Source organism: Globicephala melas, chromosome 14, assembly GCF_963455315.2.
Source record: "Globicephala melas chromosome 14, mGloMel1.2, whole genome shotgun sequence".
In the NCBI taxonomy this organism is placed as follows: Eukaryota; Metazoa; Chordata; class Mammalia; order Artiodactyla; family Delphinidae; genus Globicephala; species Globicephala melas.
In genome coordinates this window covers 31,974,445-31,990,646 of record NC_083327.1, presented here as the reverse complement: position 1 = coordinate 31,990,646, position 16,202 = coordinate 31,974,445, and the positions used below count along the sequence as shown (strand labels likewise).

Genomic DNA, 16,202 nt, shown 5'->3' with positions numbered 1-16,202 from the left:
TCTTACTCCGGTCAACTCTCATGAACCTATTAATTCCCTGACTAAAAACAATGTTGCGTGTCCGTCTAAGTGTGTAGCCTGCAAATAACACCAAAGTTCCAGCTTCTGGGAAAACAATTGACAGAAGAACATGGAGAGACGCTGGGAAGACAGGCAAGAATTAGGAATTTGTCATGGCTCTTTGGGAAGGCTGGGGCTGAGCTATGGAGGGAGGGGACAGGGAGGTGGAAGCCAAAGAAGAAACATCACAGAGGAGAGAAGGCAGGCCCTGACAGGCAGCAGATGCAGACTGCTAGTCACTTCCTGATTTTATTCTCTTCATTTGCCTTCACATTCTTCCTGACTACTGTCCCTGGAAGGACTTTTTTTCCACTTCTTCTTGACAAAGCATCCAGACACTCACCTTCCCCCTAATTCAGATTTCCACAGTCGCTTTGTGAATAATTCCACAGGAAGGTCTGCCACAACAGAAAATTCCAAGTACCTCTCTAGAAGCTTTTTCATCTCCAGCAGTCCCCTAAACTCTATTCTAAATGGTTGTTCTTAGACATGACTTTGTCCAAGGAAGAGTGGTCTTTATTGTTTCCAGTTTCTTTAAACATCTTTATGATACTGGCAATTTCATTGACTGTGGAGAAATAAGGCTCTAGTATATTTTTATACTCTGTCCTCATAAGATATGACTGTGCTAATGAATCATGTCTTCAGAAGAGAAATGCACAAATTAAGTTCCACATTTTATATAATCCATTAATTTCATTCTGACTTCTGCCAATTATAGGCTAATAATAAAGCTATGTTATTGAATTTTACTTAACTTGCCTTTACCCTATATATACTTTGTTCTAAAATAAGCAAATGTTGAAGTATTCATAAACTGGGGGTTTATTTTGAAAAATTAATAGTTATTTATATAGGGTGATTTCCAGACTAGTATTAAGCCATCTTTTAATGAATTTGAGTATTAAATAAACTGCTTTCCTTTATTTTAGGTGATGGTGTTTGTACATGCTCGAAATGCCACTGTAAGAACAGCTATGTCTCTAATAGAAAGAGCCAAGAATAATGGCCAGATTTCCTACTTTTTACCTACTCAAGGACCTGATTATGGACATGCAGAAAAGCAGGTAGGGAACAAATGGCAGCACAATACAAGAACTAAAGCACATAATGTACCAGATATATAAGATATTTTATATATGAAAGATCCATGGTTTCCAGTTTCCTATATGCTCAAAGGACCTAAAAAGTCTGGGTCCTCATTAGAAATGCAGAACCTCAGGCCTCACCTGAGACTCACCACATCATAATCTGCATTTCTACTTGATCCCCAGATGATTTATGCACATTACAGTTTGAGAGGCACATCTCTAGGTAATTTGAGTATCGATAGTATTCTAGTATTTATAAAAGGTTTTATTTAATTGTATCAAGTAATGATTTAGATCAAGAGTGGGCAAACTACAGCCCGAGGGCCAAAGGTGGCAACCTGTTTTTGTAATTAGTTTTATTAGAAAACAGTCAGAGCCCTTCCTTTGTCTTCTGTGGCTGCTTCTTTACACACAAGGGAAGAATTGAGTACTTGCTGCCGGGATTATATGGCTCACAAAGCCTAAAGTACTCTGTCCCTTTGCAGAAAATTTTGCCCTGATTTAAAGCTATAAAAATAAATTTTTAAATAAAAAAACTATAGACATAAAATGGTAGTATCTTCAGAATATTTTATATGCATAACTTAAGATTTAACTGAGATTTGCTGAACAGCTGCCAGGCATTGTGCTCTGCACCTTCACATTTACCATCTTAGTACAATGTATTCAGTTATTCAGATTGTGCTGTAAATTTCACCATTTTATATTGATATTTTAAATTCTGACTATGATAATCTGATGCAAGTTGTTTTGAATGTCAGATTCTCTTTCAGTGTAGCTACAAGGTTTATTCATTTGTTTCTTTTTTTTGCTTTATAAAGTTTTCTATTACATACCACCTATTATGCAGCTTTGTATTCTTCCAGTTATTTATTAATTATGAATTTATGAGAGTCTTTGAAAAGTCAGGTCAGCATTCATAATGGTGAATTATGAAAGGTCTTGTTTCATTTCTTTGGAAATACAAAGCAGCTCTATTGTGTTTAAAAGCCAAGCCTTGAGAGCCACCTTGTGGATTTCTGGTTATTTTATACCTCTCAGTTCTGAGAGTTATTGCTATTCTAAATCATGAAGGTTTATTGTTTCATTGTTATAATAATAATATTCAATATTTATCAGCGTTTACTTGGGCCAGGCATTGTTTTCATTGCTTTCTATAACTCATTCAATGTTCACAACAACCTGTGATGTAGGTTTGTACTATTATTATCTCTTGATATGGCATTTGTGTATAAGTAATTCAAATATAGCATGAAATACTCTAAAGCATATAGAAATAATTTATGTAGAGGCATTTTCAAATGATATTTATTTAAAACCATGTCACCAAACGTATAATGACAGATCACTATGCTGAAAAAAACGTGGAGACTGGAAAGTCCCTAGTCATTTTATTATACCTTTCTTTTTTTGATATTTTCATTATACTTGATTTTTATCCTGACCCACCTGTTATTATTGGGTTTTTTTTAACAAGAATGGATTCCACAGACATTATTAATAAGTACATGTTTTCAAGGAACGCTGTCCTATTCACCATTATACTCTTTAGTATAGCATTTGGCTGATAGTAGGTACCCCAAAATTACTTTTTTTTTTTTTTGCCTTTGTTTCTTGGAGGCAGACATTATTAAGATATGTTCTTTCTTTAGTTTTCTCATTTGATCTCTACCACTGTTCTGCCCTTTGAAGATTCTTATCCCCATTTTACAGATAAGGAAACTGAGAAAAGAGAATAATTTTCCCAGAGACTCCCATGTAATAAGTGGAGCTATGATTTGAACCAGACTGACTCCGAAGTCTACCCTTTTCACTACAGTGCATCCTGTTTGTTCAAAAGCAAACAACAGGGCTTCCCTGGTGGCGCAGTGGTTGAGAGTCCACCTGCCGATGCAGTGGGACACGGGTTCATGCCCCGGTCCGGGAAGATCCCACTTGCCGCGGAGCGGCTGGGCCCGTGAGCCATGGCCGCTGAGCCTGCGCTTCCGGAGCCTGTGCTCCGCAACGGGAGAGGCCACCGTACCGCAAAAAAAAAAAAAAAAAAAAGCAAACAACATATCCAACCTGTGACTTTCTAAAGCCTTTAGAGCTTTGAATCTTTTTTTTTTTCCTTTAATAAAATGGAAGAACATTTCTTCAGCTCATCTATATCCCTCATTTCTCCGAAAGAGAGATTCAAAACAGTTGGCCCCTCCACAGTGAAAATTATTTATAACAAAAGATAAGGTAATCTTTCTGGATGTTTTCTCGAAGCTCCAGAATTTTAGATTGTTCTTCTAAATCTAAAGTTGAATGTTTGTTCCTATTACTTGAAGTGCCTTTTAAACTTGAATGGTATTAACTTACTAGCAATTCTAAGGATGCTATTACGAGGATGGCAGGAGATATTTCTTCTGATATTTTTGAAAAATAGGAAATTAAGTACTCAGAACATTAAAATAAAATTAGAAGGTAAGTTTGCTATGGTAGTACATAGAAATTTAGCCTCCTGACTCCTGTTAATGGAAACACAACTAAATCCCTACCGTGCCACGGTGATCCTTTATCCCTAAGTGTTTAAAGTAACCGTTTCAATTCCTGACTCAGCAAGTATGGTTTTTAAAAGCATTTCTTCACAGTTTTATTCAACACACTGTAACTTTATTTGTATAAATAATAAATAAAACTCCATTAAGGATTCTTTTTCCCTGTGTGTGGGGGGCGGGTGTAGGGGAGGGCAGTGTGCATACATAATGAGGCTGTGTCTGTGCCTTAGCCACAGCTGAAGATGAGTCATTTCTTTCCAGTAAGTAACGGTTATACTTCATGACCCCTCATACCATTCCTATCTTTGATATCAAATTTACTCCCAGCTTGAAAAGCAACTATATTTCCAAATTGTCCACTGAAACAGGAAAATAGGGAAAAGAAGGTGAAATACCCCAAGGGTAGATTAAGCTACAGAGATGGAGCTTGCAGTTCTCCCTGGGGAAGGGAGTGTCTGAGGAATTACAAACGAGGCCCAAAGTAAGAGGACACATTAGCAAAAAGCTCTGGCTGTGACTTCACTTCTAGAAGCCCTGTGGCCTTAAACACCTAAACATTTCTTAAAGGTACTTTTTCTTCTATCAAATGGAGTAATAATGGGGTAAATAATACCTATTCTAGTAGTTTACTATGAGAAACAAATGAAATGATATATGAAATTATTTTGGAAACTAGCTGAAGAATGATAAAACATTACATATCATATTCTGGAAATCTCCTTCTAGAAGTTTACTTTGCATATTACTTTTTACCTTCTCCCACAAAGAAACTCTCTTAAGAAACCACTGTTTTCTGTAAGATAGAACATACCTTAGGGAACAGTAGCAGCTTGCATTTATACATAGAAATATATCATTAGGGATACAGACATTTTCATTATTAAGCCACTATTTGTCTGTTTAAGATTTATTTATTATTTATTTATTTTATTTTTGGCTGCGTTGGGTCTTAGTTGCGCCATGCAAGATCTTTATTGAGGCATGCGGGATCTTTCGTTGTGGCATGCGGGCTTCTCTCTAGTTGTGGCAGGCAGGCTCCAGGGCAGGTGGGCTCTGTAGTTGTGGCACCCGTGTTCCAGAGCGCATGGGCTCTGTAGTTTGCGGCACACGGGCTCTAGTTGAGACACACGAGCTCAGTAGTTATGGCGTGTGGGCTTAGTTGCCCTGTGGCATGTGGGATCTTAGTTCCCCAACCAGGGATCGAACCTGCGTTCCCTGCATTGGAAGGCGGATTCTTTACCACCAGACCACCAGGGAAGTCCCCATTATTTTTAATTATAATTTTAACTTTAAGTTGAATGAATTATTCCAATTAGAATCTTCAGATTCTGTTTCATTCTCCATCTCAGTCAAATAAATTATTTCCTTTAGGGACAAAACTTTTAACAGGCTTTAAATATTCTAGTACTAGGATGGATATTCCCACCCACCCTGTACGGTATTTCTCTGATTAATAGGCACCGATGTTGTTCGATTTCTTACACATATTAGTGATATTAAAAGTTTTCCGTATAGGTAGATACTGTCTATCATGCAGCAAGCCTCATGAATGTAGTGATTAGGAATATCTGTTAAATCAGAACACTAGGAAAAATCGAGTAATAATATGTACCCTCAAGCTACCTTAAAGTATCATTTTATGACTTTTTATTATTATCTAGATCTACCAACCATCGCCTGCTTTCATAGGTTAGCTTTAGCCTTTGCCTAAATTACAGGAATTTGGCTTTGATGTAAGTAATCTGATACTTAATATTGATCGCTTTAATTATTTCTGGTTTAGCAGCTTTCCAGTGTCAGTATAACCAAATAAAATTAGAATTTCCTCTTCCTGGAATAGATGATATCTGTTAGCTAAAGAGAGTAGCAAGTACCTAAGAGCCCCCTTTCTCTTGTTTTTTTACTTTAGATAAGTGTAAACTTGTCTGAGTTTATTCTTTCCTCAGGCATGTCAACCTCCTTTCCTTTAGGAGGCTAATATATTAATTCTACTGTCTGTTTGTAACCACATAGAAAGAATGTTATAAGTATATTAATTTTTTAAGTAAAATGAAAGAAAATTAATAAAACGTAGATTTGAGTGTTTAATTGGATTTTTTTCATTTTCAAAGGGAAATAGGCTCTTTAGAATAAAGATTTTGAACCCAGGCAAACCTTGAAGGCCTATGTGTATTGTAGCAAATGGTAGGATTTCCTCATTTTTTTATGGATGGCTGAATAATAATCCACTGTGTGTGTTTGTGTGTGTGTGTGTGTGTGTGTGTGTTTGTATCACACATTTGTTATTCATTCATTCATTGCTGGATACTTAGGTCGTTTCCATGTCTTGGCTATTGTAAATAATGCTGCTATGAACATCGGGGTTTAGATATCTTTCCAACTGTTTTTGTTTCCTTTGGATATCTTCCCAGAAGTGGAATTGCTGGATCATATGGTAGTTCTATTTTTAATTTTTTGATGAACCTCCATACTGTTTTTCATTGTGACTGTGCCAATTTACATTCCCACCAACAGTGAGTTCACAAGAGTTCCCTTTCTCCACTTCTTCACTGGCATTTGTTATCTCTTCTCTTTTTGATGATAGCCATTCTGACCTTCTGACGAGTGTGAGATGATATGTCATTGTGCTTTTAATTTGCATTTCCCCAAAGACTGACTAGTGTTGTTGAGCTTCTTTTTATATGCCTGTTGGCCATGGCCATCTTCTTTGGAAAAATGTCTCTTTAGGCCCTTTGCCCATTTTTAATTAGATTATTTGGTTATTTGCTATTGAGTTTAATGAGTTCTTTATATACTTTGGTTATTAACCCCTTATCAGATATATGGTTTGCAAATATTTTTTTCCCATTCTATAGGCTGTGTTTTTACTTTGTCAATTTCTTTTGCTGGGTGAAAGCTTTTTAGTTTGATGTAGTCCCACTTGTTTATTTTTTATTTTGTTGCTTGTGCTTTAGGTGTGATTTTCAAAAACTTATTACCATGACCCATGTCAAGGAGCTTCTTTAGTGAGACCCTTTTTAAGAAACACAGAAAGTAGCATTGGAATTTTATCTTTATTTAAGTAGCCTTGATTGCAGCAATTTTTGTTCCTGTGCTTTAAGATGTATTTTAGAAACATACAATAAATTTCTTAAAACAAGTTTATACATCTTGTTAAAGAACCTTGCTGTTTTGGAAAAGTGTGTATGTTAGAATATTGTTGCTCTCTCATTTGAAAATGCTTTAGTAGGAAAACCATTTTAAAAACATATAGATTTTATATGTAAAGATGTCTAATCCCTAGTGGTACAGAGATTTGTATTGATAAAATTTAAAGATCAAAATCACACTTCACAGTGATTTTTTTTTAATTTTTTATTTCAGCATTTATTTTAAAATGGCGAAATGGGTATGAAGAATACAATTTTAGATGCGATTTCTCTTCTACTGATTAGGGTGCTCTCTCTAGAATGCTAACTTGTGTCTGTATAATTGGGTTGTAGTTAATACCAGGGTAGCTCATATGGGAACCAAGACCATCTTTCAAGGATTATAACATGGAACAGGGAACACAGTACTTCTTTCTCCCCAGTTAAAGTACATAATTCGCACAGCTAGAATGACATATGGAAATTGGTTATGGGAATTAGCCTAGTCTGTGTCATTGTGAATTGACTATATACACATGAACCTCAAACTGTTTTTAGTGGTAGTCACTCAGTGAATACTTACTGAGTGTAAGCTACCTACCAGTCACTATGGTAGATCAATAAGTATCAAGATAGATAAACTCTGCTGTCAACCTGTTTAAAGTGGATTGAGAAAATTGTGTTGTATCAATCAGGATTCATTAAAGGAAACAAACCATTGTTCTATATTTTAAATAGAAAATAATTTTGTGAAAAGAGGTTAGGTAATTCCTAGAATGTTGATAAGGTTGGAGTTGTAGAAGTCAGGCAACTACCACTGGAACTGTTGAGTTTAAGAACCAGCAGCCATACCATGGTGGTGGTCCAGCATGTAGAAGCTACACCTGCTACTAGATACCTTTCATCATTCATGAACATGCTGGAAAACCAAATTTTGAATATATAGTACATCCATTATAACTTTTAAGCCTCATTTCTCCAAGATTTTGCTTGCCAGCAAAAGAAAACAGCAGAAAATGGTTTCCTCTTCACTTCCATTGCCTAGATCTTGCATGAGTGCATTTAATAAGCAGAATGGATTTTTGTATCCAGTACCCTGACTACAAGAGATCTGGGAAGTACAGATTTTACCTTCTAGCTCATGCAATACAAGAAGGCCTCATTGAAGGAGGTGGACTTGCATGCTGATTAACATTCTTTGCGTTAATTGGGAATGGAAATATATTTTGGAAGAAAAAACGTAGCCGCCCATTTATTTTTATGGAGCTTATGTTCTGGCTGAACAGAAAGATTAACAACTAATTAAATAATTGATTTTAATTACGTTGTATTAAATAATAAAGAGGGATTAAGTGCTAAAAGAAAGTAAAATTGGGAGGACGCTTAGCTAACACAGTGACATTTAAGGTAAGATATGTACACAAAACAAAGGACAGCAGAAGAATGTTCTAGGAAAAGTCTCTGACACCAGAAAAGCAATAGCACATTGAAGGATGTGGATAAAATCAGAGTGACTAAGAAACGCGGAAAATGATGGAGAGTGGTAGATGCCATGCTTATAGCATGAGTCTAATGTTGTAGGCAAGGACCAGATTGTGAGGGCCCTGTTTATCATGTTACAGATTAGGTAATTTATCTTAAAAGAAATGGGTTATGATTAGAGAAGTTTGAGGAAGGGAGTGGCATGTCATTAGCTATATTCCCCTCAACTAATAATATAAAAATAAAATGACAATTTGAGCACACAAAACAAGTAATTTTCCTAACAGAGTTGTGCTTTTAAGAAAGATCACTACACACAGGCAGGGCAGGAGAGAATGGGAATACCAGTTAGAGATGTGGATTCATTGGGGCATATTTAGGAAATAGAATTGATTGACTTGGTAGTTAATGGGGTATGAAGGGTTGAGGAAGAGAGATCTGGAAGTTTTCTGGCTTCTAAAAGATGTCTGGCTTAATATTGTTGAGTGGTTAGTTGGGTCATTTATGAGGAAAAAGTAGTAGAGAAGGATTACTTTGGAGGGAAGGGTACAGATCATGAATTCCATTTGGACGTGCTGAGATGAGCTGCCTGGGATACTTAGAGATGTAGAGTAAGCATCTGGATGGATATGTAAGTCTAATGTATCAGAAGCTCAGTCTGTTTTGGAGTGGGAAAACCATAGGAGTGGATATGAGTCGTAAAAGAGCCTAAGACCAAGTCTTGAGGAATTCTGCTATTTAATGATTAGAGGAGAATGAGCCAACAGAGGAGCCTCCAAGCACTGGAGTATACCCCGGAGCAAATGTCATAGAGGCCAAGGAAAAGAGCGTTTCAAAGAAAAGAAAGAGATCATCTATACTGACTGCTGCACGGAGTGGTCAAGTAATGTGAGGGCTGCAAAATACACTGTACTTAGCCACATGGAGGATATTGGTGACCTTATTCAGGGCCTTTTCACTCCCAGAGTGGAGAGCAAAAACTAGATTAAGGTGGCTGATGAATGTAGATTAAAGTGTAAACATCAATTTTGAGAACTTAATTTATATACAAAAGGAAAATGGATAGTATCTAGAAAATATGAAATAGTACTCAGAAAGGTAGACATACTATTTTTCTTTTCAAGGTGGAAGTGATATGCTTATATTCTGTGGAAACTATTCAAGAGAGTGAAAAAAGATTGAAATTGATTGATTATTCATATAGGAAAGGAAAGAGACCACAGATAACCTATAAGAGTCCTGAGAATTTTCAAGAGGCATGGGATCCAAAGAAGAAGTAGAGATTTTCCTTAGATAGGAGTTAGGGCACTGCTGTTAAAACAGAAGAGAAAATTAGAAACATGGGTTCTGATGCAAATAGGTTTTAGGTGTATGGCAGGAAGATAAGGAAGCTTCCTGTGACGTATTGTATTTTCCTTGGGAAGTAGTTGTTAAGGTCATTCTCTAAGAGTCAAGGATAACCAGGTGGTGAGAAGTTTGTGGAGAGCCAGTCAATGCATAATGTAGACATTGTGAGACATGCGACAACAAACTGACCATAGAGACATCACAGAATTGCTATCCAACGTTAAGGGCTTGTTGAGATTGTGATCATGGATTTAGACTGGTCTCTAGTTGCCCTTGTATGTAATTTTTCTTAAGCATTAGCTACCTTGGGTCATCTGAGTTTGACATTCTGCCAGTCTTACATGGCAAAAGGGCAGATGAGTTTAAGAAATGGGCAGGAATGTGATTAAAATCTTGGACTGTGTTATCTGCACTGGAGAAAGAACCAGAATAAAGACTGGGGCAGGGATGGAGAGGGCGTGCTGCTGATGAATATTAAGAAAGTAGAGGAACTGTGATCTGGAAGTATCATTAACGATAAAGAAAGAGCTTAGAAAAAATTAGTTGGGCATGCTTGACATATAGGAATCTTTGGTCAGAAATTGAGGTGTTTGCACTAGCGATTTTGGTTTTGGAAGTAGTACAGTTGTGGGTTGATGACAGGCCTAGAATACAATTGTTGGTATGGCTAAGATGAGACAGAGGAGATGTCAGTGGAAATGAGGGTGTCAAGGAATTGAAGAGCGAGGGTTTTAGATGTCCACATGGAAAATACTGTCACCGAGGATCATGATAGGAAATGGGATAGACAGAAAGACTAGGAGCCATACGTATGGAGTCTTCATTGGATAAGGTAGGGTAACAGATGACATAGCAGATAACTGAACCTTAAAGGAACAGAGGTTTTTGTAAAAAGTTAGTACAGGCTGACCTGGAAATGGTGAGAGGGAAGAGAGAGATCATCCCCCACCACTTGAAAGATATGCATGGAAAACAAAAGTCCATGGAAAAGAGTCAAGTTTCAGTTAAGGCAGGGTGGGAGATGAGGTTGATTTAGTTTGCTTATTACTGAGTGGCAATTCCAGAGAATAGAGTGAAGAATTTCATACCCTAAGGTGGAGAAATAGTAGAGGAAGTAGGGAAGCGACTCAAGAGTGAAGAAATACCAAGTATTATGGGAACAATAGTATAATAGGGCATTGGTTCCCCATTACCTGTTTCCATGCCAGCTGTCAGAATCAGAGTATCTGGAACTAAGACACTAAAATTTTAACATGATCCTCAGAAGTTCTGATCATAGCTAGATTTTGTTGATCGTGTGAACAGATGGCTAATAGGCCTTATCCTGAGAACAGGGTGGGAGGTATGATGTGTTTCCTTCTGAAAGACTCGTGGAAGACAGAGCATTGCCATTCTTGGCTCTCTTGGTGTGGACGCTAGAGGAGCGATTTCAGATGTCTCGGTGATAAGGGTTTAAAGTGGAATAAGAGCTTTGAAAGAGAGAAAGAGAAAGGATGGGGAAAGATGATACTCCTTAGATCTCTAAACTCCCTTGTCAAAAGATAAGCCAGGTATTGGTTTATGCTCCTAACAATGTAAACAGGTCCACTGATTAACTTTATAACTTTATTGAATGATAAAAATTGCACATACCAAAGATGAGGACTCTATAATATTTTTTCCGATATTGATAAGGCATACATACTCACTAGTAATTGTGAAAAAAGAATGGTATCATTTGGGAGAAACTATTTGCCTCCTTCTGGTTAAATTTTAGTTTTTATAATGACTGTTAAGTTATTTCTTCCTAATGGATTTGAAATAATCCACATTAAAGCGGACCTTATCAAAATAAATTACCTCAGAAGGCTTACAAAGGTCACTAAATTATTTATGCCATTTCTTATTGTTCTTTCATGCAGGGTTTGTAACTGAGCTGAAGGTCTTGTGTTACTTCTGTATATTTTTTTGTCTTATGGAGAACAAAAAACTAATTTGTTTCCTTTTAATATCTTCAGTTACTTGCTGTCAGTCTTCGTTCTTTAATCATGTATTTGTGTTAGTTTGGAAGTCAACTTTGGCAAGTGGTTACATTTTATTTTAACCTTATTCATTTTAAAAAGTACTCATACTGATTTTCTGTGTCATAGGTAGGAAAAAGATATGTAAAGTCATGGAAGGAAGCTTGGGGCATGCTTTCACTAGCGGAAAAAAATTTAGTATCCTCTGTGTGCTAATGGATTCTTAGCAGTTGTCCATTCTATTCTAATTTTACTGACAATAAAGCCATGTATGGGAAGTTCACTTGTGACAAGTGGAAATATAAAGACTGAGGAAAACAAGTTTACACAATTCTTCTGCTGCACACCTGACTCCCTTTACCTTTCACAGCTGGTGTTCTTTTGTGCTGAATTTCCATGTATAGAGATACTTTATCCAGTGAGTATAGTATTGGATCTCAGATGACTTTCTCAGAGAATCCGATGCTCTGTTCAGACAGTGTGAACAGGGTGAATTATACCCCTTCAGTCCTGCAGAGGCCAGCAAAGCCCAGACTCCAGGTATAGCTCACGCTGAAAAAACAGGTGGAAAACAACTACTGTTCTGATACTTGAGGAAGCAGCAGGCATCTTATAATAAGTTTAGCTCCATAACTCATGGTCTTAACCATCTTTCTCCATTGATTTCTCCAAATAAAACTCCTATTAAAAACCTTCTTCAATTTATGTTTCGTTCAAGGGAAGGTTTTATACAAACTGCCATTGTGTGTGTCTGCATGTGAGTTTCAGTATGAAAAAATTGGATTGTGTTAGGCACACTTTTATGTCTCATACTTTTTTCACTTAGTAATACATCATGGAAATCTTTCCAGATCAACACTGAAAGATCTAATTCATTCTTCTAACAACTGCGTAGTGTGCCCCAGCGTGGACATTATCTTAATTCATTTGCCCAGTCTGTCTCGATGGATACTTTTGTTGTTTCTAATTATGTAGTATTGTAAACAGTGCTGCAGTAAACATCCTTGCTCACACTCTTGGCAGTTGCAGTGATGTCCACTGGGAAAATTCCTGGCAGTGGAATTTATTTATCAACACGGTACATGCATTTAAAATTTTGGTGAATGAGTGGTCCTGAATTGCCCACTGAAGAGATTGTTCCAACTTACATTTCCTGGAACAGTAACTTCCTCCCACCTAACTTTGCCAGCACTGAACAGCGTTAGAGTTTTTGAGATTATGACAGATTAATAGGCAAAAAAATGGTACTTCATTATTATTTTGACTGGCATTTCTTTATGAGTGAAGCTGAGCATTTTTCATATTTGCCATTTGAATTTCTTTCTCTGTAAATTGCATGTACTGTTCTATGTGTTACAAACATTTTTCCTACTTAATCTTTGATTTTTATTTTTATTAATTTATGAATATTTTTACCATAATGAGATTTTTTCAGGTTATTTACAGTATTTGGGCTTTGTCTTACTTATAAAGATCACACTCACTTCATCATGATTTCCTCCAGCCCTTTTTTTTTTTTTTGCGGTACGCAGGCCTCTCACTGTTGTGGCCTCTCCCGTTGCGGAGCGCAGGCTCCGGATGCGCAGGCTCCGGACGCGCAGGTTCAGCCGCCATGGCTCACAGGCCCAGCCGCTCTGCGGCATGTGGGATCTTCCTGGACCAGGGCACGAACCCGTGTCCCCTGCATCGGCAGGCGGACTCTCAACCACTGCGCCACCAGGGAAGCCCTACAGGTTTACTTTTAAGGATGAACTTCAGTATCACTTCCAAGAAATAACGTTTATCTTTTAGTTGAGTTAGTGCATTGATTTACAGATTAAGTTAGTGAGAATTGGTATTTTCACCAAACCAAGTTTTCCCATCTCAAAAGCAAAGCATTTCATTTCATTTCTTGAATGTCCTTCAGCAGTATAATAATGCTTTCTTCATGTAGGTGCTACCTATTTCTTGTTTTTTCTGTTTTTGACGGCTTTTATAAATGTGCTATTTTCTTCCCTTTTATTTTCTAACAAGTTATTGTTTATATACAGAAAGACTTTTTAAAAATATTGATTTGGGGGACTGTCACCTTTCTGAATTCAATCATTATTTTAGTTAGTAGTTTTTAATTAATCCTCAGTTTTCTAAATAAATGTTTATTTCATCTGCAACTAATAATTGCTTTGACCTCTTCTGTTCCAGTATTTCTACTTTTTATTATTTTCTCATGTCTAGTTCCATTGTCTAGGACATTGGTAAGCTGATTGTAAACATCTTTGCCTTGTTCCTAACTTAAATTGATATACGCCTAATGTTTTATGATTCAGTGTGGTTTGAAATCGATGTTTCGTCGCCTCTGCTTATCAAGATTGAATGTGGTCTTTTGTGAGATTTCAGTGCCTGGAGATGATCATACATTTTTTCTCCTTTGACTTATTAATAAATATGTTAATATATTTATAGGTATAGTGCCCTTGCATTCTGGGGTTTAATTTACTTAGTTGTGGTATATTGTTTTAATGCACTGGTGAATTCTGTTTTCTAAAACTCCTTACTATTTGGATTAATATTCTTAAGAGAGATTTCTCTATTGTATTCTGTTTTCTGCTGCTTTATCAGGTTTTAATATCAGTGCTATTACACTGCCTCTGTAAGATTAATTTTTAGACTTCTATTTCTGTGCTCTAGGGCCTCTTAATAACACTAGAATTAATTTCTCTGTAAAAAGTATGAAAGCCTAGATGTTAGATAGCCTTTACATTTTCTTCCATTGCTTTTATTATAATTTTCTATCACTTTTAATATGAATGTTAGTAACATTTTCCTAGAAAATCATCTGTTCCAAACATTTTTAATGATGGAATATATTGAATTTTTCAGAATACTCTTCTGATTCTTTAAAATTGTGATGTATTTCTGAACACTTCTTTTTCACATTACTAATTTTGTGTCTTTGTGCTTGTGCTGTTGTGCTCGTTTTCCACTATGTATCTCCTTTTAATTAAAGGCTAGACAGTAAATATTTTAAGCCTGCAAACATATGATGTCTGTCACACTCCTCAACTCCCCTATTGTAGCTCAACATCAGCCATAGACAATATGTAAACAAACTGATATGGCTGTGTTTCAATAAAACTTTATTTACAAAACAGGCAGTTGGCACATAATTTGCCAACTCCTGCTGCCCAGTAATAGACATTGTCTATTTTTATTTTTTTCTTTTAAAATTAGAGTTTTTATGTTTACTTATCAATTTCACATCTTAAAAATCAGATTCTGTTTTAACTTTATTGGGGCATTTCTCCTTTTTTCCTTGGCTTTGTTATATATTTTGTTTTTATAGATTTCTGAATTAGCTGCTTGATTTACTTATTTATTATATTCTTATTTAGTTATAAAAGTATTTCAGGTATGATGTTTTCTGAGAGCACAACTTTACTCCATCCTATAAGTTAGGGATGGGGAACAGATCAGGGGGTGCCAGGAGTTGTAAGTGGGGAGGGTTTAACTATAAAGGAATAACAAGAGAATTTAAGGGGGGGTAAAGGAACAGTTTTGTATCCTGATTATTATGGTGGTTACACAATTTGAACGTATGCCAAAATTCGTAGGACTGTACACCAAAGTGGAAAGAGAATTTTACTGTATGATAATTTTTTAAATAAGATTTTAAAACATACTCATCCCTGGGCCTCCTCCCCAGGATTTCTTGTTTATTTGTCCTGTGAACTAGGCTAGATCACAAATGGCAGATTCAGGTTCAAAGACAGTTGAGAATGAACATCCCAGTCTTATTTTAAGATTGTTGTCACTTCATGTCTCTAATGAATCAATAAAAAAGCAATGCACATAAAGCAATTATACTCCAATAAAGATGTAAAAAAAGTATTAAATATGCTTCATAATTAAAAAAAAAAAAGCAATGCACAGAATGTGAGCAGGAATAGAGACAAAGGCGAAGTGACTCCTGGCACTTCTTGGTTGCTTACAGAGAACAAGCTGGTTGAACCCACCTGGTCAGAGTTGGAGGTGATGTGTCAGCACCCCATGATCTACCTGCTACATTATAAGAATATTTTTCACCGCAGTTACATATTTCCTGCATTCAGCTTCTTACTATGTCATTGGTGTCACAAGCCAAGTCTTACCTCAACTGGATGTTGACTGAGAATCTGCATTTATAACAAGCACATCAGGATATTCCAGTGCAGGGGTTCACGGACAGCAGATTCACCCAAAACAAAGAGCCATCCAGCAGTATGATTTTTTTTCCGTCTGTCTCCAAGCAGTATTTTTTAGTTTCCTCTGTTAGCTCTGAATGTTCACTCATGAATATTAGCGAATAAATGAAGTAGGTGAAGTGTTTTTCCTTCTTCTACTTTGACCCCACTAGGGAGCTCTGTTATATACTAACAAACACTCCATAACGTGGAGCCCATATTTATGAGACCGACAATAACATACGTCTGAAAAGATGGAAGTTAAGGCAATATGATCCAAATGTAGTTAATAATAAAGTATATTTATACAATTATTTCTAAGAGGCTGACCACACGGCACAAAAATGAAATAATACCCTTCCCTTGAAAC

The 16,202-nt window shown here is 36.4% G+C and overlaps 1 protein-coding gene across 3 annotated transcripts in view; it reads left to right on the top strand.

Annotated features, from left to right (window-relative positions):
• ASCC3 (activating signal cointegrator 1 complex subunit 3) overlaps positions 1-16,202 on the top strand; it is a 333,519-nt gene that overhangs the window by 174,338 nt on the left and 142,979 nt on the right. For all 3 annotated transcript variants that reach the window (XM_030882956.2, XM_030882957.2, XM_030882960.3), the window contains exon 14: positions 993-1,127. In XM_030882956.2, coding sequence (XP_030738816.1) covers positions 993-1,127 — 135 coding nt within the window. The remainder of the gene's footprint in view (positions 1-992; positions 1,128-16,202) is intronic.